Source organism: Myotis daubentonii, chromosome X (assembly GCF_963259705.1).
Source record: "Myotis daubentonii chromosome X, mMyoDau2.1, whole genome shotgun sequence".
NCBI lineage: Eukaryota > Metazoa > Chordata > Mammalia > Chiroptera > Vespertilionidae > Myotis > Myotis daubentonii.
The window spans coordinates 124,611,266-124,635,261 of record NC_081861.1 but is presented as its reverse complement, the minus strand read 5'-3'; the positions used below and the strand labels follow the sequence as shown (position 1 = coordinate 124,635,261).

The window sequence follows — 23,996 nt, the reverse complement described above, 5'->3', positions numbered from 1 at the left end:
CCCTCCAATTGCCATGGCGATCAGGGCCGCAGGCCAGCCGGCAACCCCAGCTTCCCCATGGCGATCACCCACTGGGGGGTGGGGAAAGGCAGCTGTTGCCCACCCCCCAACTCTTGCCTGCCGCCTGGGTTGCCGATCACCATTCTTCAGTCCTTCCCCTTTAGCCTCTCATCATTGCAAATTAACCGCCATCTTTGTTGGTGGTTATCGCCATCTTGGCTGGCAATTAATTTGCATATCTCGCTAATTAGCCAATGGGAAGGGTAGCGTCGTATGCCAATTACCATGTTTCTGTTTTATTAGATAGGATAGTACATTTTCTTGAATAAATGCTTCTCAATTTGTATGCCTATGATCAATTTTCAGTCTTTACATTTTTTGACAAGTTTGCTCAGTTTTATCAGTGCTTTTTGGGGAGAGGATTTGCTGGAAGTTATGGCCATTTTGGATGTCCTGCTCTTTAAACTATACAAGTTGTACAAATAATTGTACAATTTCATCCAACTCCTAAGATGAGAAGGTGGTACCTTCCTTGGTATGTGAAAACCCCAGGGTAATGTCAACTTGGCTAAATGTTGACTTCAGCCTGAAAACTAACTGGACCTACAGGAGGCAGTCCTATTTTGTAGATGAGAGTATCTGAATTAGCGGTCCTTCTATTCTTTCCCTGACTCCTTAGCCTGGCTTTTTCAAGAACATTCATGGATCATATATATTCAATGTCAAAAAGTGGTCAAATGTTTGGTTTACACTGAGCTAAACAACATCAAAATGAGTTAACATCAGGATTTCTCAGAGACTTTAATATGCTGTTTGTTGAGATTCTCTAAGAAAAATAAATGTTATGTAGTGTTTCTTAAGATTATTGTCACCACTGAACACTTTTTTTCTGTCACAGAGCATTCCATGAGGATTAATGATTTGCTTTTGGTCTATTTCACTTAAAATTTTCAGCCTAGTTCAGAAATACTGAGATGTTGAGGGAAGAACTATCTGTTGACAACTATGATAGCTATATGCATCAACCTTCCAGACAGGGGAGCAGTGGTAGTGAAAATGAACGGAGGGAATTCCTCAGGGAGGTCAATGTTGGCAGACAATCAAGCTCTCTAATATAGCTGCCCCTCCTCACCAGGAGCATTTTATTGGTGACCTTCCAAGTTTCTGGGTTCTATTTTTATTAAGGAGGGCTTGCCATGTGCCAGACGGAAAATCAAGATAAAAAGACACAGTATCTGCCCTCAGAGTACAGTTAAAGGTGGGATAGAGAAATCAAGAGTCAGAGGAGGTGGGGGTCTAGGTATCCACAAGGTACTATGGTAAGATCAAGGGCATAATTAATCTGGCCCAAAAGTTTAAGGAAGACTTGATGGAGTCTCTTCCTCGGCGCTGCCTATGAAGGTGGCAGCCATCTCCTACTTGGCACCATGGCTGCTCTCAGACCCCTCATGAAACCCCCAAGACTGTAAAAAAGAGGGCCAAGAAGTTCATCTGGCACCAGTCAGCCTGATATGCCAAAATTAAGCGGAACTGGTGGAAACCTAGAGGCACTGACAATAGGGTGTGCAGAAGATTGAAGGGCCAGGTCTTGATGCCCAACATCGGTTATGGGAGCAACAAGAAAACAAAGCACATGCTGCCCAGTGGCTTTCAGAAGTTTCTGGTCCACAACAGCTTGGAGTGCTGCTTGATGTGCCACAAATCTCACTGTGCCGAGATTGCTCATGTCTCTCCAAAGAATCGCAAACCATTGTGGAAAGAGTAGCCCAGTTGGCAATCAGAGTCACCAATCCCAATGCCAGGCTGAACAGTGAAAAAAATGAAGACAGATTGTATACACATTGTATTTTGTTAATAAAATCATAAAATTCTGCTCCTTGCTCCCCCAAAGACTTGACAGAGGCTATGATGCCCAGGCTGGTTCTGGAAGGCCAAGAAAGGCTTAGCCAGGAAAGGAAGATGGGAAGGGCACGTACAAAGGCAGAAAGGCTAGGGAAGATGTGTTGTATTCAGGGAACTCCAAGGAGCTTGCATTGCTAGAATATAGGATAAAAGAGACCAAATAGGTACAAAGCAAGTAGAACATGAAGGACCTTGTGTGGCAGGCTAGAAAGTTTGGATCTTATTCTCAAGATTAAGGGAGATTATTAAAGGCAGTTGAATCCCAGGTTCAGATTTATGTTTTGAAAGCTCCCTCTGGCAGCAGTGGAGAAAATGAATTAATTGTGGAGGTAGATCAGAAAGAAAGCTCCCAGAGGCCAGCAAGAATGACAAGGGCCTGAATGAGGTAAATATGAATGGAGAGGGGAGGGCAAGGGCTTAAACCAGTGGTTCTCAACCTTCTGGCCCTTTAAATACAGTTCCTCATGTTGTGACCAAACCATAAAATTATTTTCGTTGCTACTTCATAACTGTAATGTTGCTACTGCTATGAATCGTAATATAAATATCTGATATGCAGGATGGTCTTAGGCGACCCCTGTGAAAGGATTTTTCGACCGCCAAAGGGGTCGAGACCCATAGGTTGAGAACCGCTGGCTTAACCTGATAGGACTAGATGAACCCAGATGTTGAGCTGAAGAGGGAAAGAGGCATTAGTATACAATTGCCAGGTTTTCAACTTGAACAGTCCCAGGCAATGATAGAACCACATCATAATACAGGAAAATACAGGACAAGGGGCAGGGTTTTGAGGAGGAGATAATGTATTCAGGTTTATACTTGTTCAGTTTGAAATTCCGATAAAACATGGGGGAAATGTTCAATGGGTGGAGCTCTGAGTTGAGAAATAAAGATTTGGCAGGTAGCAGAATAAAAGTTGTAGGTGAAGCCACAGGTGTGGATGAGACTGGACAAGGAGTAGACAGAGAAGGAAGCAGAGACAAAATCCCTAGGGAACTAATATTAGCATCTCCTTCTTCCAAATGCTTATAGCATCTGTCTGGAACTCACATGGAATTTGTCACATGCTGCAGTAAACATATAGAACTCCGTGCCTATTGTGTAAAACACGTGTCATGCTAGATATGAGGATACAAAGAGGAATAAAAAAGGTCCTTTCATCCGAGACTATGATCTAGGTGTGGAGAATGAATTATACCCCGCTATTATGCAAAATTAAGTAAGAACTATAAATGTATTGAGTGTAGAAGAAGCAATTAATTCAATGGAGAGAACAGATTGCAAGAGGGGAGGAAAGCATCTGAGTTGGGCATTGAAAAAGAAGTGCATTTTGGAAGCAGAGAAAAGGGAAAGCAAGTAATTTGAGGCTGGAAATTCACACACAAAGATCACAACATAAGGGAGTATATGTAGGAAGTGACAGAGGGGGTGACTGGAAAGGTAGCTTGAGGCCAGGATCCAGGGAATCCTGCTGAGGTGTCTCAGGAGTCCATTTTAAAGGAGGAACACACTGGCCTATGTAAATCCAAGTGCTTGTGATATAGCAGATTCATTCCTGCCTATTTCCTATTTTTAGAAATGCCTTTAAGAACAATGAATCAAAAATGCTAAGGGAAAACTAAAAATTACCAAACTAAGGCTTGAGGCTTGCAAATGCTTTCTTTCAATTCTCTATTTCCATTCTGCAAAACTGTGTTAGTGGAACTTTAATTACTTGGCTTCATTGCAAAATTTCCATAGTATGTAAGTGTAAATAATTCACTCTAATGCTCTCATTTGAATCTGTGGCTGAAAGCATCAGTAGAGATCACATTTTTGTGGCACTTCCTTGGCACATTGAAGGAAAACAAAATGACAATACTAATCAAGTCATGAGTGACTCTGACAGTGATGGATTAAAGATAGTAAATAATAAGAGATAAAGAAGTATGTTTTAAAGATGAAAAATATTTTATTTAAACTTTTCTTCATAAACACTTTTAACATTTTTTTCAATTTAAAAACAGAATGGATAGCATAAACATGTTTGAATAGATTATATTCACGGTTTGGGAAAAATTACCTGACAAAAATGTAAAGGCTTTCAAAACAGGTATAAAAGGCAAACCTTAAATTATTCTAAGATTTTTTAATCTGTCCTAGGATTATTTGACTGTTGGCCCAAAATGTACCTAAAGGTCAAAAATATTTTTCTAATAGACAAAATATGCCCAAGAGGTATAGGGCATATATAAGTTAGGTAGAAAATAACCTCTCCAACCACCTCACAGGAACATTCCTTCAGAAAGCAAACTCCTAATCCTTACAAGTATACTGATTAATGTTTTTTTTTAATGCAATTGTTCCCAAGGATGTAAAAAGAAAATCCAAGAATATTAGAGGGAACAAACCAAGCTGATGGCATTCTCATTAGTGTTACTCATGTAATATTGAAGTTATACTGATATATTGAAAGGATCTGACTTCCATGAGTTTACTTATTCCATTCTATGTCTATTGAATATTTGACTTTATAAACTCTCAATAAACGAATTTCCTAGGACTTGTGTTTTTAAGATAAATCTCTTTTTAGAAGATATTTATTCCCAAACCAACTGTAATCCAATCGAACAAATGTATGATCCCTAAAAATGTTGAGTACAAAAAAAATCAAAAAATGTATAATAGGCAAACAAGAAAATGGCACTAGCAGTTTTACTGCTATATAGCCCTCAATTATATCTAATTTCACTATTATCTATGTTGTGTTTCACTTCAATCTAAAACTTTAAATTATGTATTCTCAAAAGAGCTAGCCTTTTTTGAGATATAGCTTATAAACTGAAATAACAATTTATATTATAAACTGAAATGTTATGACCTACAACCACATATACATATATAAAAATAGTCCCACTGAACGTTTGACATGTTTAGATTATGCAGCTCAAATAATTTGTTATAAAATATTTTAAAGCTTAGTTTCTTGTAATTAAGACAAAACTCTCCATTTTTACTTCTCCCCATACAAATGTGTGTCCTTTACTATGACTCGAGCAGGCTTCCCAGAATGAGGTGTCCAAAGGTGCTGCTTTAGAAAAGATAAGTGAAGGGCTCAGTCAATATTTCACAAATTATAGTAACACTCACACAGAGCAGAGTAATGAGGACACAGAGAAAGCTGTCTCAAAAGCTAATAATTCTATTAATTAAGCTTTGCTTTAAAAAAAAACAGTAGTATTTTTTCCAATACAAAACCTTCAATGAGACAATCTTGAGTTTTATGAAAAGGTTGTAGTGCAAGAATTTTCTTTAAGCAGATTAAAGTCAAAACTTAGGTCAAAGACATGGAAGAGAACAAACATTTCTAATTAAGATGCAACTAATGAAGATCAGCTATTTTTGTAAAGTCTGGCATTTAAAATGTAAAGTGAAAAATAACACACAAAGATCACAACAGTTACACTGAATAGTTTCATATCTCTTACTGAATTTTTTAAGAACTATTATCTTGAACACATACCATGTACACAAACAAAAATGGTTTCAAATGAAGCACACAAAAAATAAACTTGAAAAAAAAACTATGAAAATTTTCCATAGTTTAGTATAACAAAAATAAATCTCTTTCAGCAATTAAACCATAACTTGAAAAGGGAATGTAAGTTATCATGGATTTAAAAGAACCTAAATTAGCTCTACATATAAACAGAAGAATTTTCTCAGTCATACATTCATAAAGAACCCAAGCAATAGCAACTATTCTTAAAGCTTAAAACTGATTACAGCTAACATCAGGTCAGACATGACTTAAGTGTGAAGCTGAACCCAGAGTTACTTCAAGTTACGATTTCACAAATTTTCCAAAACATGAGCTTTGACCTTGGCCTTCTGACTTTAGAATGGAAAACCAAGAATTTCAACTGTTTGCCCAGATCTTACCTTAACTAGGGCTATGAAGTCATATCTAAGCAATTAAGAGAACCACCACTGGAGTGTAAAAAGCCTGATGAAGGGTACCCTGTCTCAGTCTTTTCCAGCAAAAGACAACAATGAGGAAAATGATGAAGACATTGTTATTTCCTTTAAAGCAAGCAGCAGACATACAAAACACTAAACCAACTAATATATTAGAAAAATAATTAAATGACTTAGCTAATCCTAGTTTTCAAAAGTAAAATTAGAAATGATTTTTGAAATGAAAATATTACCATGGGAAACGGTACCGAGTTTCATTTTTAAAAACAGAAAGCAAATGATAGAATTATCTAATAAAAATTTAAGTCTCATATACAAAAGAACAGCAATTTGACTTCTATAACCAATGCCAATGTTTTTCTTTTTCAAAAACTACTTTTGTACCAGTTTCTTAAACCCAAACACCTCCAATTTTGGACTATTAAAATAATAGTTGTCTCATTTAACTGCAAAAGGAAAGTCTTCACATTTCCATGACTTCACTCTTCTATCTCATGTTCAGTGGTGGCAGCAGCAAAAAAAAAAAAAAGTGAAACTAGACAATTTATACAACAGCCATACAGAAGGCATTGCAATATTGCACCAATATCCTAAGATCTGGCAAGTTTTGCCAGTGTAGATCTAGTATGTATCAGCTAGAGACTCTACTCGGGGAAAAAAATGGCATCAATCTGAATGAACCATTCCCTGATTATTCTTCTTAACTTTTTCAACCATTTGTTTTTCCTTCGAGTTGAAAGGTGCGGCTAATCCTAAAACACTTATTATAAATGCTTTTTAACAGTTATTCTCCATCCATTCTCTTTGAGGTTACTGTCCTTCATGCTAGTAGCTTTCAGAAAACAAAACAAAAGCTGAGGGTTTATATCCCAGTGCCGCTAAATTTTTTGTACTAAATAAACAAATAGATATGACCAGTTAGATTATAATTCTATTGATACTCTAAGTCAAAAACTGAGCTCAAATTTTCCACAAGTTGCTACTTTCCATTCAATAACAGATGCAGCAGCCTTACTAAATGTAAAGAATGGAAGTTGCACTTACTTTTAAGGGGCCTTACTTAGAAGTCTGGTATTACCTAAATTCTCTTTAAAAGTGCTTGCACGCTGCAGGGCCAGGGCTTGTCATATATCATTCCAATTCTCACTAAAAACAGGGCAACGTTAAACAGACTGCAAAGAAAAACATGTTCAAAAAGAAGACATACATCGATAAGAACACTAACGTTTACTTTTGAAAATAAAATATAAAATGTTAGTTTCCATAAATCCATACATGTTTCAGGAATATGAGGAGTTCAAATATTACTGAATCAGTATGGACTGAAGATAGACTATTTTGACACCAAATGAGGACTCCAGTTATTTTAACTTTCTAAAAATGTTAATACATGAAAAGACATTACATCTAAAATTCAACAAGTATGGCAAACTGTGTGTGTGCAAGTGCACTAGCTTAAAAATATAGAATACTAACCACGCATAAAAGAGGATGTGCCTTATATATTCATAAGATGTATGCATGTATGAGTACGCTTTCACTAACACAATGCAGATAAGAGAAGGCAGCTTAGAAATAGTGTTTTGAATATAAAAAGTTAACTTTGTAGAAAATTTATATTTTTGCATTTTCAGCAAAAAGCCATGCAAAAAGGGCAAGAGTTTTAAACTTAAACAATAAAACCAAAAGGTCTAACGGACTGAAATAAATGTTCAAAAAGATTTCAGATCAAGATAGGAACTGAAATTACATCAAGTGACACTTATCAGGTCTTCTCTTAGAAGATGCAGGACTCCTACAGTGACATCTGAGAGAAATGTTTAAAGCATAAAATCAGCTTCCCAGATAAGTGTATCATTCTATTAAACTGATTCAGGAAGTAGTTTCAAGAGCTAGTGCTTAGAACTAACTTATTGCATGAGTTTGAGGCCACTAAAAAAGAAAACAACGGATGCTAGCACAGAATGAAAAATTTTTATGCTATTAGACCAATGGCTTTGATAGTAAAACTGGTGAGGTTTTTCTTATGTTTTTAATTAACTACTCTGTCACAAACAAATTTTTTGTTTGGCTTTGAAGTGAGAGAGATGTCATTAGTTACAACGTCTGACCTCGTCCAGTATATATTCTGGAAAATGCAGGTTGCACACTTGTAAACCATCCAGCTTGCAGGGCATCCGCGGGTACTCATCTTCCTTCCACTTGTTTTCATCTGGATCAAAAGTGAGAATGGAATCGCTGTAATGACCGTTGTAGCAAAGGCCTCCAAGAACCATTATTTGTTTGTCCAGCACAGTCACACCATGGCCACTTCTACCAATTGGCATGGATGCCAAGATGGTCCACTGATCAGTCTCTGGGTTGTACACTTCTGTGGAAGGGCAGCCCTGAGATTCAAAAGAGGCCCTCAAGATCACACAGACACCACCAAAGACATAAAGCTTGCCATTATAAGAGATCATCTTGTGAAAGCATCTTGCGTAATTCATCTTGCTCTTGTTCTCCCAGCAGTTGGTAACAACTTGAGTTCTTCTGGTCCGTTGTTCTATGGTCCCTTCTTTACTGGGGTCAAAGACGCACACTTGCTTGGAGGTGGATGATGAGGTGATTCCACCAGTGATATACAACTTGTTATTGAGCACTGTCCCCTCATGTCCATATTTGTTAACTGGATAAGGATCCACGAATTCCCATTTATCATTGATGATGTCATATCTCTCAGTTGAATAGAAAGTCTCATCTCTGGTTCTGCCTGCTACAGCGTAAATAAACTTCCCAATAACACCAACTGCAAATTCTGAACGCGGTACAGACATATCTGCCATCCGGAGCCAAGAGTTGTGTCTGGGGTCATACCTGAACACTTTGGAAGAAGCATGGAATTCACCATCTGGGCCCAGTTCTTCCCCACCCAACAAGAACACGAAGTTATTGATAATAGCAAGGCAGTCCGGGCGCAGGGGTACTTGGGGGCCCTCTAGTTCCCACCAGACTCTTGGCTTCTTTAAGAGGAGTATTTTACTGTTAACCATGCTATGTCCAATCATTCCTCGGAATACTGTAGTTTGAGGTTTGGCAGAGCGGATGCGGCTTGATTTCATGTCCAACAAAGGCTGATGGTGAATATTCTGAAAGTAATTCAATGCTTGTTCAACTTCGTAGCGCAGCTGTCGAGAGTATCTGTAAAATTCTGATGTCTTAACCTAAGAAAAAAGTAATAGAATTTAACCAAAAGAAAGAACATCAATGGCACATAAAACATCAAAGCCCACTAAGACAGTTAGTGTAAGATTTTAGGCTTACTTTACTGAAACTGCTTTTCCTGTTAAGATCACAAACTTTTTTAAAGCTTTTACCACATTTGTTTTCTGCAATCTATAGTTGTAATAACCTATACACATTTCCAAGCTTTTAAAAGTAAACAAGTTACTTTCCAGGCACAACCTAAATTCCTCTAAAATGTATTAATCACCATTATATGTCAGGCCCGTGGCTACAAGGACAGACAGAGGTGTCACAGCAGAGAAAAATATGACCATGGTTTTCTTAACCACAAGGAACAGTATAAGAATCACCACGACTGAAAAATTTGGGGAATTAAATTAGCGAGTTAGTAAAAACACACAAAATTCTCAGTAGGTTTTTCACATAAAGACTTGGTATCACCAACTATTATAGTTAAGAATTCAGTTAAGGAAACGCCATACTGTTTCCACAGGGGGGGAGGGGAGAATTCAGTTGACAAGAAAAGGTCAATTTTTTTCATTTTATTTTTGAAGTTAAAACTACCTAATTAAGATGATTACTAAGATTTTATAAAGCACATTTTTTTTTATTTATTGCTTAAAGTATTACAAAGGGTATTACATATGTGTCCATTTTATCCCCCCGCCGTAGACAGTCCCCTAGCCTCCCCTATCCCCCAGTGTCTTATGTCCATTGGTTATGATTACTAAGATTTTATAAAGCACATTTTTTAAAAAATATATATTTTATTGATTTTTTACAGAGAGGAGGAAGACGGATAGAGAGAAACATCGATGAGAGAGAAACATCGATCAGCTGTCTCCTGCACACCCTCCCACTGGGGATGTGCCCAAGACCAAGGTACATTCCCTTGACTGGAATCGAACCTGGGACCTTTCAGTCCGCAGGCTGATGCCCTATCCACTGAGCCAAACAGGTCAGGGCTAAAGCACACTTTTAAGTATTGTGCTAATGCTACAGGTAGAAATAAGAATAAGCCCGGCTGGTATTGCTCAGTGGTTGAGCATCGACCCATGAACCAAGAGGTCACTGGTTCAGGGCATATGCCCAGGTTGCAGGCTCGATCCCCAGTAGGGGCTGTGCAGCAGGCAGTCGATCAATGATGTTTCTCTCTCATTGATGTTTCTCTCTATCTCTCTCCCTTCCTCTCTAAAAATCAATAAAGGAAAAAAAATTTTAAAGGATAAGATGTGGTCTGTTTCCACAGAGAACTTAGAAAAATATTTGGGGAAACAAAAACAAATACACATTTACCAATAAGTAAATGAGGCAGTTGACAGCTATGAAGCTATATAGCACATCTGTGAGTGCTACAGAACTTTAGATATAAAAGATTATCAAACTGGCCTGAAACACCCAAGGGAGTACTTTATGAAAGTGGTAAGAAGTTGAAAGCCAAGCAGAAAAAGGCTGTATCATATTTATATAAAATGAGAGTCTTGCCATTTTTTTTCAAATTGTAAGAGAAAGTTTATTTAGAAAGTTACAGAGGTAGTATAAGTGAGCCACCTAAGAAATGGGCTAAGAAAACAAGTTACAAAGGAAAAAGGGAAAGACAAAGGCAAAGTAATGCGTCTGGGGAGATCAATGGGGCGGGGGAGAGGCAAGGGTGCTGCTCCAGAGAGGGAGAGCACCAAGAGTCTTGCATTTTAAAAATGGATCTCCTAAAATCAAAAGATTTTATTAATAAAAATGAATAGTTTTTTCATTTTCCATTAATTTCTTCTATGAATTGACTAATAGTGTGCCTCACCCATTTTCTCATTTTTTCTTATTGATTTATAAGAGCTAAAACGCAATAAAACCCTGGAAATCAACAAGAAACAAACCTCCAATTAAATATTTAAGAGCCTACTGTGCACAGCCAGTGGTCTGAGAGCTACACAGGTTTTCAAGTATAAGAATCTTGTCCAGCATAGTAATTAAGCACCACGTCAAACAGCCCAGTATGGTGATTAAGAGTCTGATTTAGGCCCTAGCCAGTTTTCTCAGTGGTTAGACCGTTGTCCTGGGGACTGAAGAGTCACGAGTTTGATTCCAGTCAAGAGGATGTACCTTGGATGCAGGCTCGATACCTGGCCCCAGTCAGGGCACATGCGGGAGGCAACCAATCGATGTGTCTCTCCCAAATCCATGTTTCTCTATCGTTCCCGCTTCCTTCCATTCTAAAACTCAATAGGAAAAAATATATATCCTCGGGTGAGGATTAACAATACTAAAAAAAAATCTGATTTAGGAAATATCTGACTTTGGGACTCACAAACTGTGCAATCTTGAGAAAGTCAACATCCTTAAGCTCATTTCTTCATCTGAATTACTGGATAACAATAGTATCTACACCTCATAACCCTAAGGAAGGAGATAAGCAAGAAAATATAAGTGAAAAGGACTTAGTATGGTGTCTGTCATAGGGTACTGTACAAAAAAATAATAGCAGTTACTAGCTTTTTTACTGACCAGGGTACATCTGTTGAAGTGTCACTCAGCTTAAGTCAATGCATCTGCTGATGTGCTTCCCCGTCTGTGTAAAAATTCAATCTTTCAGAAAGTAGAGGAGAAATGAGAGAAACTGTTACTTTGGATCTAATCCTCACCAGTAATACATGATTAGTAACATATCAGTAGAAGGAAGCTTTAGAGAAAGCAGCCAGCAGCCGTGTTGTTTGGAGAACAAGAAAGGAAGGGGAATGATGCACATATTGGATAGGCAGATTTCAAGTTTTTCAAAGAAAAATTAGGATCGATTCCAAGATCAGAAACTGTGTAAAGGCTCTCAAAAGCTTGGAGGTTCTCAAAAACATGATGCTGACTGCATGAGGGGAAGAAAAAAGTAAAGTATATAAAAAATCTAATGTGCTGCACAGAGCTTTCTGGAATTCAGATGTTAAAAAACCACTTACAACAGATGGTAAAAACACGCACACGCACGCACGCGCGCACACACACACACAATAGGCACATAAAGTGTGTTAGTGGAATGGAGCTGTAAGAAAATTGTGAACAAGGCTAAAGCCTCTGAATGAATTGTGACTGTATAGAGTGCCAGATATTGAATAAATGGTAATTTAGAGATTAAAGTAAAAAGTAGAGGAAAAAGTGAAGTCTCCCCTGGATGAGGTGGTTAATGTAATATTAACAAAGACAAACAGCCTTACTCCTATTTTATTTCCATTCTCAGCTAAGAATGTTTTATTCTTTCCAATCTGAAGATCAAATACAATGACTAAGAAGAAACTTAAATCCAAGATGGCTGAGGAAAAAAAAAGTAAAACCAGCTAGATATCCTCACTGAGTTCAAGTCATTTGATCTCACAAATCACATCCTGGGATCCTGAGAGGCTTCACAGATAAGGCTGCTTAATTGCTTTCTGTAATCTGTGTCGAATCATGAAGAATGGGAGAGGACTAGAAGCCAGATTTCTCAACTACAGAATGGTTAGCTCAGGGGTCCTCAAACTACGGCCCACGGGCCACATGCAAATACAAATATTGTATTTGTTCCCGTTTTGTTTTTTTACTTCAAAGTAAGATATGTGCAGTGTGCATAGGAATTTGTTCATAGTTTTTTTAAAACTATAGTCCAGCCCTCCAATGGTCTGAGGGACAGTGAACTGGCCCCCTGTTTAAAAAGTTTGAGGACCCCTGGGTTAGCTTGAGGCTGATCCTGGATTGTTAAAAAGAAAAAAATAGCACTTGCAAATAAGAAACCACTACACACTAGGAGACTCACTAAAAAATGCAAAACTGACCATTTCTGGTTTAATTCTTTTTCTTTTTAAAAAATATGGAATGCTTCATGAATTTGCATGTCATCCTTGTACAGGGGCCATTCTAATCTTTTCTGTATCGTTCCAATTTTAGTATATGTGCTGCCAAAGTGAGCACTCTGGTTTAATTTTTGACTATGTAACAGCACTGACAGAGGATGAGAGAATCTATGACTTCAGCAAAGTAATCATAAAGAAATGAGAAACACTGAAGACCCAGGAACCACCTTAAACTACAGCAGTAATTGTCTTAATGCATTTCGGGGGTAGGGTGAAGTGGTGAGAAGTCCACCGCTTTTAGCAGATACTCCAGGGATCCACCAACTCCAAATGTAAAGATTTACCTGACTCTATCCTCAACATGAACTAACAATGTGTGACTTGATAGCTTTAAGAGGTAATAAAATCATGGGGACACACACACACAAAAAGGCAATCAGTCCAGCCGGTATGGCTCAGTGGTTGAGTGTCAACTTATGAACCAGGAGGTCATGATTCAATTCCCAGTCAGGGCACATTCCTGGGTTTTAGGCTGGATCCCCAGTAAGAAGTGTGCAGGGGGCAGCCAATCAATGATTCTCTCTCAACATTGACGCTTCTATCCCCCTTTCCCTCTCCCTTCCTCTCTCTGAAATCAATAAAAACATATTTAAGAAAAATAATAAAATAGACATCCCATGTTCTCCATTCGGGTGAAACCACAATTAAAAGTGTTCAGTTCCATCACTACACTTTAGACATCGGCAAAACAGACCATGTCTGAAGATGGCAACTGTTTTTAGGACCAATAAGTAGAAGTTAGGAGGATGTTTGGCCAATAGAAAAAAGAAAAAAAAAAAGCTTTGTACTTAGAACTGTCAAGATAATAAATGTTCATTGCATTATTATCTCTAAGAGCACAAAACTGGGAACAACTCAAATATATATCAATAAGACATTGGTTGACCAGGCCGGTATGGCTCAGTGGTTGAGCACTGACCTATGAACCAGGAGGTCATGGTCAGGGCACATGCCCGGGTTGCGGGCTTGATTCCCAGCAAAGGGCATGGCAGAGGCAGCCGATCAATAATTCTCTCTCATCATTGATGTTTCTATTTCTCTTTCCCACTCCCTTCCTCTCTGAAATCAATAAAAGTTTTTTTTAAAAAAGACATCAGTTGAATAAACTCTGGTATGTACCATATGTGGTAGTCATTAAAAAGAATTAGGCTAATCCATATGCACTAATGCAGACATTCAAAATGTCAAATGACAAAAACTGCAGCTAAGTATATAGAATATTCTCAAAAAAAAATGAACTGTTTCACACAGTTCCCAGTATATGCAGGGGAAAACATGTATACATGGATAACATTCATCAGTGAGCTGCTGGGGACTTGCCCTTTTTAGGCAAAAGCTTCCATGTAAGTCTGTATTTAGCTTTTCTACAAGGGCTACATTAATAACAAGTATGGGTACATATTTTCTCAAGTCAGAGACTGTCTACCTCCAGAGTCAGTGAGCATCCTGCCATTGGAGGTAGTCCAAGAGTGACCACATATTAGCACTGAAGAGGGATTCCAGTGTCACATGAGGTCTAGGAGAATGGCCTGTAATGGCCTTCCACCTTCCAACTCCAGGGTCTTGCAGATCCCATCAAACTGGGTCAGTTTAACTGCTTCTCAGAGTTAGTTTCCTCTCTCATTTTATACCCAATCTTCTGGTCCCTTTTCCTCTTATCCACTCATTCAATGTGCTCCTTTGAAACTTGGAATCCAAAGAGTTTCCAAGATTTACTTCATCTCTATGTTAAAGTCCAAACTGAAGCTACATATCTGTATCCAGTCTGTTCTAGCTCTAAGCCTCTGATAAAGGAAGTTGTGCCGTTTGAGATAGCTGCTTATACCATAAAAAAACCTAAGCAAAGGAACTTAGCACCTACTTCTCCCCAACAAGGCCAAAAGTTCTAGATCTATCTTGTCCTTTTCCCAGGGCTATGTATTGCTGCAACTTTCCTCTAAAACCACACAATGTCAATAAGCATAACTAGTTTCTTCTTTCATTATAAAGACAAAGAATTAATGCCTCCCTGATAATTCTGCACAAAATAATTACAGATATTCTCTGCTTCATAACAAAAGATGGGAGGGCTAAAAACCTTCTATGTGAATGAAATAATTCAAAATGCATTAATAAAAGGAGCTATCCAACAGGGAACATGTGGCTCATTTTTTCATAGAGAAAGCATTTCTGCCATTGTTCACTCCTCATATAACAGTTAAACTATCTATATATCAGGTCCTCTCAAAAGAAAGATATGGAAAGAATGACATTTTTTTCATGTTCTGAACTACTTTTCTTATCCTTTCATAGGATTAAAAAAGTTGTCTTGTTTAGAACCTTGGAAAGAATATATTCATTATCATTTTTCTTGCTTTGATACCTTAAAACTATTACAGAAAGCATTTTGTCTTATTCTGAATACAAAATGAAAGCACATGTCTTAAAAACGGATCTGACAATTTTAAATTGGTCATTTCCTCCTTTAATCTTCTTTTAGTTTAATGTAATTCTGCATATGCACATATGCATGTAATCAGAGAAAATTTGAGATATTAATTTTAAATGTGGTTCTTTTAAATACATATTAAGTCAAAGAAATAATAACTAGCCATTACCACTGAGCAAAAACTCCATGTCTCTACCTTCACTGTCAAAATGTTACATAATCTGTTGGGCCAGTGTTGCTCAGTGGTTGGGCATTGCCCCAGAAACAGGATTCCTGGTCAGGGCACATGCCTGGGTTGCAGGCACCATCCCCAGTAGGAGCCATCTGTGCAGGAGGCAGACAATCGATGATGTTTCTCATCAATGTTTTTCTTTCTCTATCCCTTTCCCTTCTTCTCTCTCTAAAAATCAATAAAAAACTTATTTTTAAAAAATTAAAAACATTTTAAAAAGATTCCAGGTCTTAGGCTGTGAACAAATATCCAGTTTAGGTATTTCCCTTTATGAAAGGAATCAGTTGCATGAACAGATACCTCTTTGGCCCTTCCTACTCCAAAAATGCTAACCTAATTTTTGAAATGTATAAGGTGTCATATGTTAAGACTGGGCACTGGTGGTTTTTATCACCCCCTCTCCATAATCCAATCTTCTGAAAAGAAATATCCAGAAACAACGAAGTTACTATCATGGGGCTTTAGTGGTAAAGCAAATGAGATCTTTGGGAACTACAGCTACATTTGATATAATTTTAATGCTCAGTAAAATGTGGAGCAGTCTTTATATGTTGTATGATGAAAGCATCTACCTGTTATTAGAAGTCTATTTATAAAACCATGTTCAGAACTGAAGCACAAAAAAGTTAGGTGTAAATTGCTTTAAATTAATGTTTGCTCTGAAAAACAATGACCAGGGACAAGGTTATGAAAAAATCAGTTCCTGCTAAGTACAAATCCTCTCAGTAGTACTCTAATTGTAGTCAAATACCAAGTGGTAGAGTCAAATTTTAACAAGGGCTTACCCATCCTCTCTTCTCCTAATAGGCCAGAGTCTAAAAACTTTAGAAGTCAAGTGACCAGAGTAAATGGGGGCAACCCATCAGGATAATCTATCTATCTATCTATCTATCTATCTATCTATCTATCTATCTAATCTATCGAATCTATCTACCTACCTACCTATCTATCTAAAAGCCTAAGCAACTGTCCAACCTTTCGACTATCTGACCAGTAGCTAAGATGTGCATTGACCACCAGGGGGCAGACGCTCAACACAGGAGTTGCGGAGCTGCGGTAACTTGGCAGCATGGTTCTCGGGTGACACACCTGGAACCAGAGAGGAGGGAGCCCGATTCCAGGGGGTGTCACTCAAGAACCATCCTCTCGCAATCGAGGATCCCTTCGGGAGAGCCAGTTTTGGCCCAATCCCCGCAGGCCAGGCTGAGGGACCCCATCAGTGCACAAATCTGTGCACCTGGCCTCTAGTGTTCTAATAAATTTCAGCACAATCTGGTTAATTCTCTAGACTTTCAACTTTTCTATAAAGTGAAAACTATTTAATTCAAAAATAAATGTGCTTAGCCTAGCCAGTGTTGCTCAATGGTTTGCATCGATCTAAGAACCCCAAGATCACAGTTCAATTCCTGGTCAGGGCACATGCCCAGGTTGCACGCTCAATCCCCAGTGTGAAGCCTACAGGAGGCAGCCGATCAATGCTTCTCTCTCATCATTGATGTTTCTATCTTTCTCTCTTTCTCCCTTCTTCCCTGAAATCAATAAAAATATATTTAAAAAAAAAAAAATTTTTTTAATGTGCTTAAAAAGTCTAAGTTCCTTCCAATTTTCGTAATGGTAATCGACCACCACTGGAAATTAAATAAGTGCACAACCCTAAAAGGTAGAAAATAATGAAATTTAAAAAAACTTAAGACTACCTTATTATCCGATTATACTAATATTTAGGTAGTACAACTAAGTTTTAGAACTTATACCTTAGGAGGAATTTTTCTATTTATGGAAATAGTCTCAATCATGTAAATATTTTATCTATAAATATGGTAGGGCAGAAAGATAGCCAAAACAAAGGTTTAATCTAAAACTAACTGCTGGCCCTAGCCAGTTTGGCTCAGTGGATAGAGTGCCGGCCTGTGGACCAAAGGGTTCCGAGTTCGATTCTGGTCAAGGGCACGTACCTTGGTTGCAGGCAGGCCCTGGTCTGGCCCTGTCTTTCCCTGTCTCTTAAAATCAATGGAAAAATATCTTCGGGTGAGGATTAAATAAATAAATAAATAAATAAATAAATAAATAAATAAATGGTATTAAGAAAATTTTAAAAATTAAAAATAAAGCTTCTGAATGACGAAGGCTTACTTATGACATTTGTAACATTTTCTGAGTAAATTTTTAATATGAGAATTAAAACTTTAAAGCCTAAAATCTTAGTATTTTTCCTGGCTTCTTTCCTGCTCCTAAACTTTTCTCCATTTTTCTGACTTCTCTGATCCTTCCTTTTTTATTTCTGGTTATCATTTCTTTTCTCTTTTTTATCCAATTTATTAAAAAAGATTTTCTCACCCTAACTGGTTTGGCTCAATGGATAGAGCGTCGGCCTACGGACTGAAGGGTCCCAGGTTCGATTCCAGTTAAGGGCATGTACCTTGGTTGCAGGCACATTCCCAGTAGGGGGTGTGCAGGCAGCAGCTGATCAATGTTTCTCTCTCTATCCCTCTCCCTTCCTCTCTGTAAAAAAAAAAAAAAAAAAAAAAAAAAATCAATAAAATATATATATTTTTTAAATCAATGGAAAAAATATCCTCGGGTGAGGATTAACAACATAAAAAAGATGAAGCTGATTTTAATACATTTTATTTGACCCAATATATCATTTGGACATGTAACCAATATAAAAATTACGAATAAGGTAATATACATCTGTTTTGTCACTGTAGTCTTTAAAATCTCAATTCAGACTTGTCAAATTTCAACTATTCAATAGCCACAGTGCAGTCCTAGAGTCACAGATATACACTAATTTTTATGTAAGAATAATCTTAATTTTAACTCTTTAGTTAGCTTTACCCCCAATAAATTAAATGGAACACCTCTAAATTTTTTAAAAGGGGAGGGAAATTTTATGAATCTAAACGAAACACAGAATAGTGTAAATAAAATTTTGATAATTTTAGTCATAGGATTGGACTAGTTAGCCTCCTAATATAAAAAAGAGCGATATATTCCAAGTTTGGTCAGAGTTGTTAAATGGTTTTCCAAGACTAACTCTGGCATTGCAGTATTTTCCTGTAATTGTTCCTGAAAAAAACTGGTGCTAAAACGGAGATGTGTTAACAAGAAATATAATAGAGGAACTAAATTAACACCTACACAAGAAAATAATCTGTTAAATCCAGAATTTGGAACACACTAAGACAATGAGTGATTTATCTAAAAAAAAAAAAAAAAAAAAAAAAACCCACAAAAAAAGTGCTTTAGCCGGTTTGAGTCAGCGGATAGAGCATTGGCCTGGGACTGGAGGGTCCCAGGTTTGATGCCAGTCAAGGGCATGTACCTCAGTTGCAGGCTCAAGCCCTGGCCCTGGTCGGGGTTCATGTGGGAGGCAAGCAATTGCGTAGTGTCTCTTTCTCTCTCTCCCTCTCCCTTCCACTCTCTCTAAAAATCAATGGAAAAATATCCTCAGGTGAGGATTAACCAAAAAAAAAAGGGGGGGGGGTGACAGACATAACAAACAGCAATGTATTAGACAGACATGATAACAGACAGCAATGCATAAACCATGACTAGATTCTAGGGCAATTTGGGGACAACTGGGAAAATTTGATTATGGACTAGCTATTAGATGATATTAAGGTCTTGCTGTGAATTTTCCTAGTGGAATGGCATTGAACTTAGGTAGAAAAACGTCCTTATTCAGAGGAGCAGCACATTAAGTATTTAGGAATAAGATGTCATGATGTTTGTAACTTATTTTCAGAGATTCAGCAAAACAAATCTATGTAAGGCAAATATGATAAGCCTAGCTAGGTAGCTAAAGCCAATGTAGAACAGTAACAACTATTAACCTACAAGATATGTTTACGAGTGATCATTTTATTCTTTCAGCTTTTTCATATGCTTAGACAGCCTCATAATACAAAGCTTTAAAAAATTTAAACCTAAATGTAAAAAGTGCGTATCAATATTCCATTTTTCTAAATTTCAGCAAATAGGATAAAACTACAAATCAAAACTGTCTATGCATTTCCTCACGTAGTCTCTCATACTAAAAAAGAACCAGCACAGTTATAACATGTCTTTATTTCTGTGCCCTTTCTGGCATTATAATGGATATTAAACAGCCTTGTTTGAGACCTGCAGTTGCTAAGCACAGGGAATACAGACCCAATTTTCAAGCTCAAAATACAGGGTTGGGCAAAAGTACGTTTACAGCTGTTCATATGGAAAACAATAAAATAATTACTAATACAAGAATAAACTCTAGTGTTTTGTGTACTCACAACTATAAACCTACTTTTGCCCCACCCTGTACAATGGTGTGAAATAGTCCAAATTCTTACTTCCTAACCAAATTTTCCAGTTTAGTTTGGTTTCTGAAGTTTTATTACTAGAGATAAAGTCTCAAATCTAGCTAACTTAGTGTTTTGCAACATTTTGAAAGCCATAGATTCTTTTGATAAACATTAACTCATACACTAAGAATCACTAACTACCTTCCATTTATCTTACCAGTATTATTAAAATAAAATGAAGATTTCTCAGTGGCCAGAGCCTTATTAAGTTTTCCTAAGAAATCAACTCAAGAAAGAAGCCTTACAACATTTTCGTTCTGATGAGATTCCCAATACCTGGCCAATGGATATTAACTACCTCCTATGCAAACAATCCATCAGAAGGTACAGCTGATATTTTATAGGATTTACAAAACTATCTGATGGTATTAACTTGCAGCCACTGTCACTATTGACCAGCTTGAACTGATAATTGGAATATAAAAAGGTTCTGTAGCATGGCACTTAAAAATAACTTACTGCTATCAATTTTCCATCATATTGTCTCACAAGACGGGAAACTTTATTTTCTATTTCACAGGTACTTCCATCTAGTTGGAGGGTTTTTCTTTGTTGTAGAAGTGGAAAAGCATTTGTATTTAATGTATAAAGACAAAACAAGATCCCCCCCGGGAAAGAGAGGAATAAAAACAGAAGGAAAAAAAACCAAAAGAGACAAAAGATTTACATAGATGGTGTACTATGATTATCACTGAACAAAAATAATTAAGAAATGTATTCTTTAGTTGCAATTATTTCTGCCTTATCAGTACGTTCTAAGAATAAAGGTAATAAAATCCCAGAGAACTGAGTTCTCTATTAAAGTATAAATATTCATTTACTCTCTCTTCCCTTTCATGTAGAAAAAATAAAAGTATACGTTAATGCTATTTCAAAGGGAAAAGAATATGCAGGCTGCTATTATTCAAAGGCGCAAATCTGTTTATTTTTCAAATGGTATATACGGCCTTCTTTTGCAAATATTATATTTTTATCACCAGGTTTGGTAACTAAAGCTTAAGAACTATTTAACATGAAGGGTGTCGACCAAAGCTTTATAAATGCTTTCTAGAAAGAAGAAAAGATGGAAGATAAACAGAGCCCCAGAGGTAACCATGTGATTAGAAACCAATTAAGTTAAGCAATTATTGAAACTGCTTTCTCTCCTTTGGGCAAGAAAAGATCACAAGTGAGACTGATATAAAAATGAAAAATGCTTACATGCAACAAGGCCAAGGCTGCTTTGGAGAAAAACTATTTTTACGATAGCAGAACTATTACATGGTAAAAAGTGCACAGTTTGATCAATATAGATAAAGAATTTATGATCTATTTGTTTAGACATGTAGAAACAATGGTTTCAGATATAAATATAATTTTCATGGTTAAATGTAGTTAGTATGCACAGTGAAACGGGAAAACAGAACTAAGTAAGAGCAGGGGACAGAAATCGCCACTAGAACCTACTGGTTTTCTAGAGCTATTTTATGTTTTCTTACATTTTAGAGGAATATGAAACTGTATTAATGCATCATTCAGAACTAAAAAACTCCACAACTCTAATTTCAGAATGTATTATTTAAATTTTTTAAAAAGAGAACTAAAGGAAAAAATGTATGTGTTAATAAGTCATACATTTTTTAAATAGTAATATGCAATAAAGAGATGAATTCATTGGGGAAAATCGAGAACTAGCCTCACACAATTCAGAGTTCATTACTTAGTGAAGAAAGAAGAGCCAAAGCAAGCTTGTAATATTTTGGGTTAAATAATTGTGCTTCAACTTTAAAAGAACTTTTAAAATGAAACCACTCCACTACTTACCTAGTTCTTCTTTCACCCACAAAATGTTTTTAAAAACCTAAATGCACAAGCTAAAACAAATTAGACTTCTTAGACATCAAACTATTCTTATCAACTATTCATTCTCTTTTTGGCTCCTGACCAAGCCTGGGAATCTTATCTATAAAGATATCCTGCCTTAACTAAATGAGTACCATCTATTGCTTTCGAATGCACTAACCTTCTCAAAAACACTGGATGGGGTCATCAAGCAAAACCTGATGTTCTGAATAATGGTATCGGTATGTCTCCAACGTCTTCTATCATGCCGCAGCCAAGACTGCACAGCCTCGTACAGCTCTATCTCTGGGAACCTGCTCAGATGATCATTATCCAAATAAGACATGAGCTTCTCAAAACTCAGATAAGACAGGAAGTCAGGCCTGGACATGAGTGGCACAAAGTTGTCTAGCAGAAAGGATTCCAGCTTCTCCCTAACTCCCTCGATGTTCACACCGAAATCATCTAAGAGTCTCATGATTTCGGCACAGTTTTCTAAGCAGATTTTCGCTAACAGGAAAGAGCAGCAGAACTTCACCACTTCTATAAGTTGAACATACATGGCAGCCTGAAGAATCTCATGAACGGTATTCATACTCAGTTCTATAGTACCATAGTACATAAACTGAAGTACGTGGCTGAAACCAGTAGCAGTTAGACCTTTTAAGTGAATTTTGTCCTGATCACGCTCCCGCATGTCTGCAGTAAACATAATTCTGAAGTAGTCACTCTGGGTGGCCAAAAGTGCTTTATGGGCATGGAACTGATGGTCATCAATAACCAGAGTGACATCAAGCAGCAGTCGCTCCTCATACAGTGTTCTGAACCCAGCAGAGACACTGGTGTCATGGAGGGAGGAACAGAATCCTTCCATCTCCCCTGCCATGAATCACCTGGAAAAAAAGTAATCAAAGAAAACTGTGTTAATCATTTCCATGCATTCTGAAAACATTATTAACTTAGAGCTTAAACAATTTTTTATAATTATCTCAATTCCACTGTCTATGTCCTAAATGTACAAGCCTTTTGGGAGAAGATAACCTAAAGATTTGCAGGCTAATGTTTTTGGCTTCCCTACCTGGGGAAAAAACTTTATTAAATATCTACCAAAAATGGTAAATTGTTAACTTACAAACAATAATATGCCTATTTCATTGATTTTTTTACACTGCTCGCCAAATATATCTAAACATGTCCCCAGATTAACAATGCAAAGAGGATGTCTCAGTCAAATATTAAATTATGAGAAAAAGAGACAGAAAAAATTTAAAAAGTACACTGTTGACCTTGAAAACTCCTAGAACTATACCCAAGGGACTCACATAAATATGCCAAGTTGTCCACACAAGGTTTTTCTTTCTAGCCTTATTTATAATAAAAAATTGGATAGTATTCAAAAGCCCAATAACAAGATTATTACAGTTCTATAATGGATTACTATAACAACTACCTATTCTGACAAAGGATATCTATTAGGTATTGTTATGTGGGAAAAAGCAGGCAACTGCAATATACACAATATATTTTCAAAAATTAAATACACATGTATATGTTTAGATGAGAAAAAGTCCAGAGGATTATATACCAAAATGATGTCCCTGGATAGGAGAGTTCAAAAATTACTGAGGTTTAACTTCTCCTTTTTACTTACCTCATTAACATTGCTTTTAAAAAGTATCATTGCTTATATATTTAAAATATGAATATGTAAAAGGAAATTAAACCACATTTTCAAATATCACAGAAATGAAGCCAAAATAGTGAAATTAAAATAGATCTCTTAAGTAAAGCCAAATAAACCAAGTCAGTCTATTAGAGACTGTTTATGAAGTAATTTTCTCCTTTTCACAGAACCCCAACCCAGACCATCTATCCTCTCAATTCTCATCCTCACACAGCTCTGAGCATCCTCCCCAACGACCCATCTCCCCATCCCAATTCCCTCTCAACCCTTTCCACTGTGCCCAGTGGAACCTTGCTTCAGTGTAAACAAACTCCTCTATAGGCTTATGCTTGTCACATCAAGTTTTCTCTGCAGTATGATTTAAATAAGAAAAATATTATTCTATATTCTTCATAGAACAAAGTGCTGTCCTATAGCTTACAAACCTATCTTCTAAACCTTCTCTTATCTTTCTACTGTCCTTTTTCTAAAACATGGCCTTTCACTCAGATAAAAAATCCATCATCTATTTCTCCTTGTCACTTATCTATCA

At 36.9% G+C, this 23,996-nt stretch overlaps 1 protein-coding gene, 1 non-coding gene and 1 pseudogene across 7 annotated transcripts in view; 1 reads left to right on the top strand and 2 right to left on the bottom strand.

Annotated features, from left to right (window-relative positions):
• Positions 1–1,412: 1,412 nt before the first annotated feature.
• Positions 1,413–1,866, top strand: LOC132224668 (large ribosomal subunit protein eL32-like; annotated as a pseudogene).
• A 2,031-nt stretch (positions 1,867–3,897) lies between these two features.
• The window catches only part of KLHL15 (kelch like family member 15), a 37,206-nt gene continuing 17,107 nt past the window's right edge, over positions 3,898–23,996 (bottom strand). For all 6 annotated transcript variants that reach the window (XM_059679469.1, XM_059679466.1, XM_059679468.1 and 3 more), the window contains 2 exons: positions 21,962–22,673; positions 3,898–9,062 (listed from right to left, as the gene is read on the bottom strand). In XM_059679469.1, the coding sequence (XP_059535452.1) occupies positions 7,953–9,062; positions 21,962–22,666 (1,815 nt within the window). In that variant the 5' untranslated portion in view covers positions 22,667–22,673 and the 3' untranslated portion in view covers positions 3,898–7,952. The remainder of the gene's footprint in view (positions 9,063–21,961; positions 22,674–23,996) is intronic.
• On the bottom strand, positions 12,905–13,011 carry LOC132225322 (U6 spliceosomal RNA). The gene has a single exon (XR_009450847.1). It is a non-coding gene; the product is annotated as a U6 spliceosomal RNA (small nuclear RNA).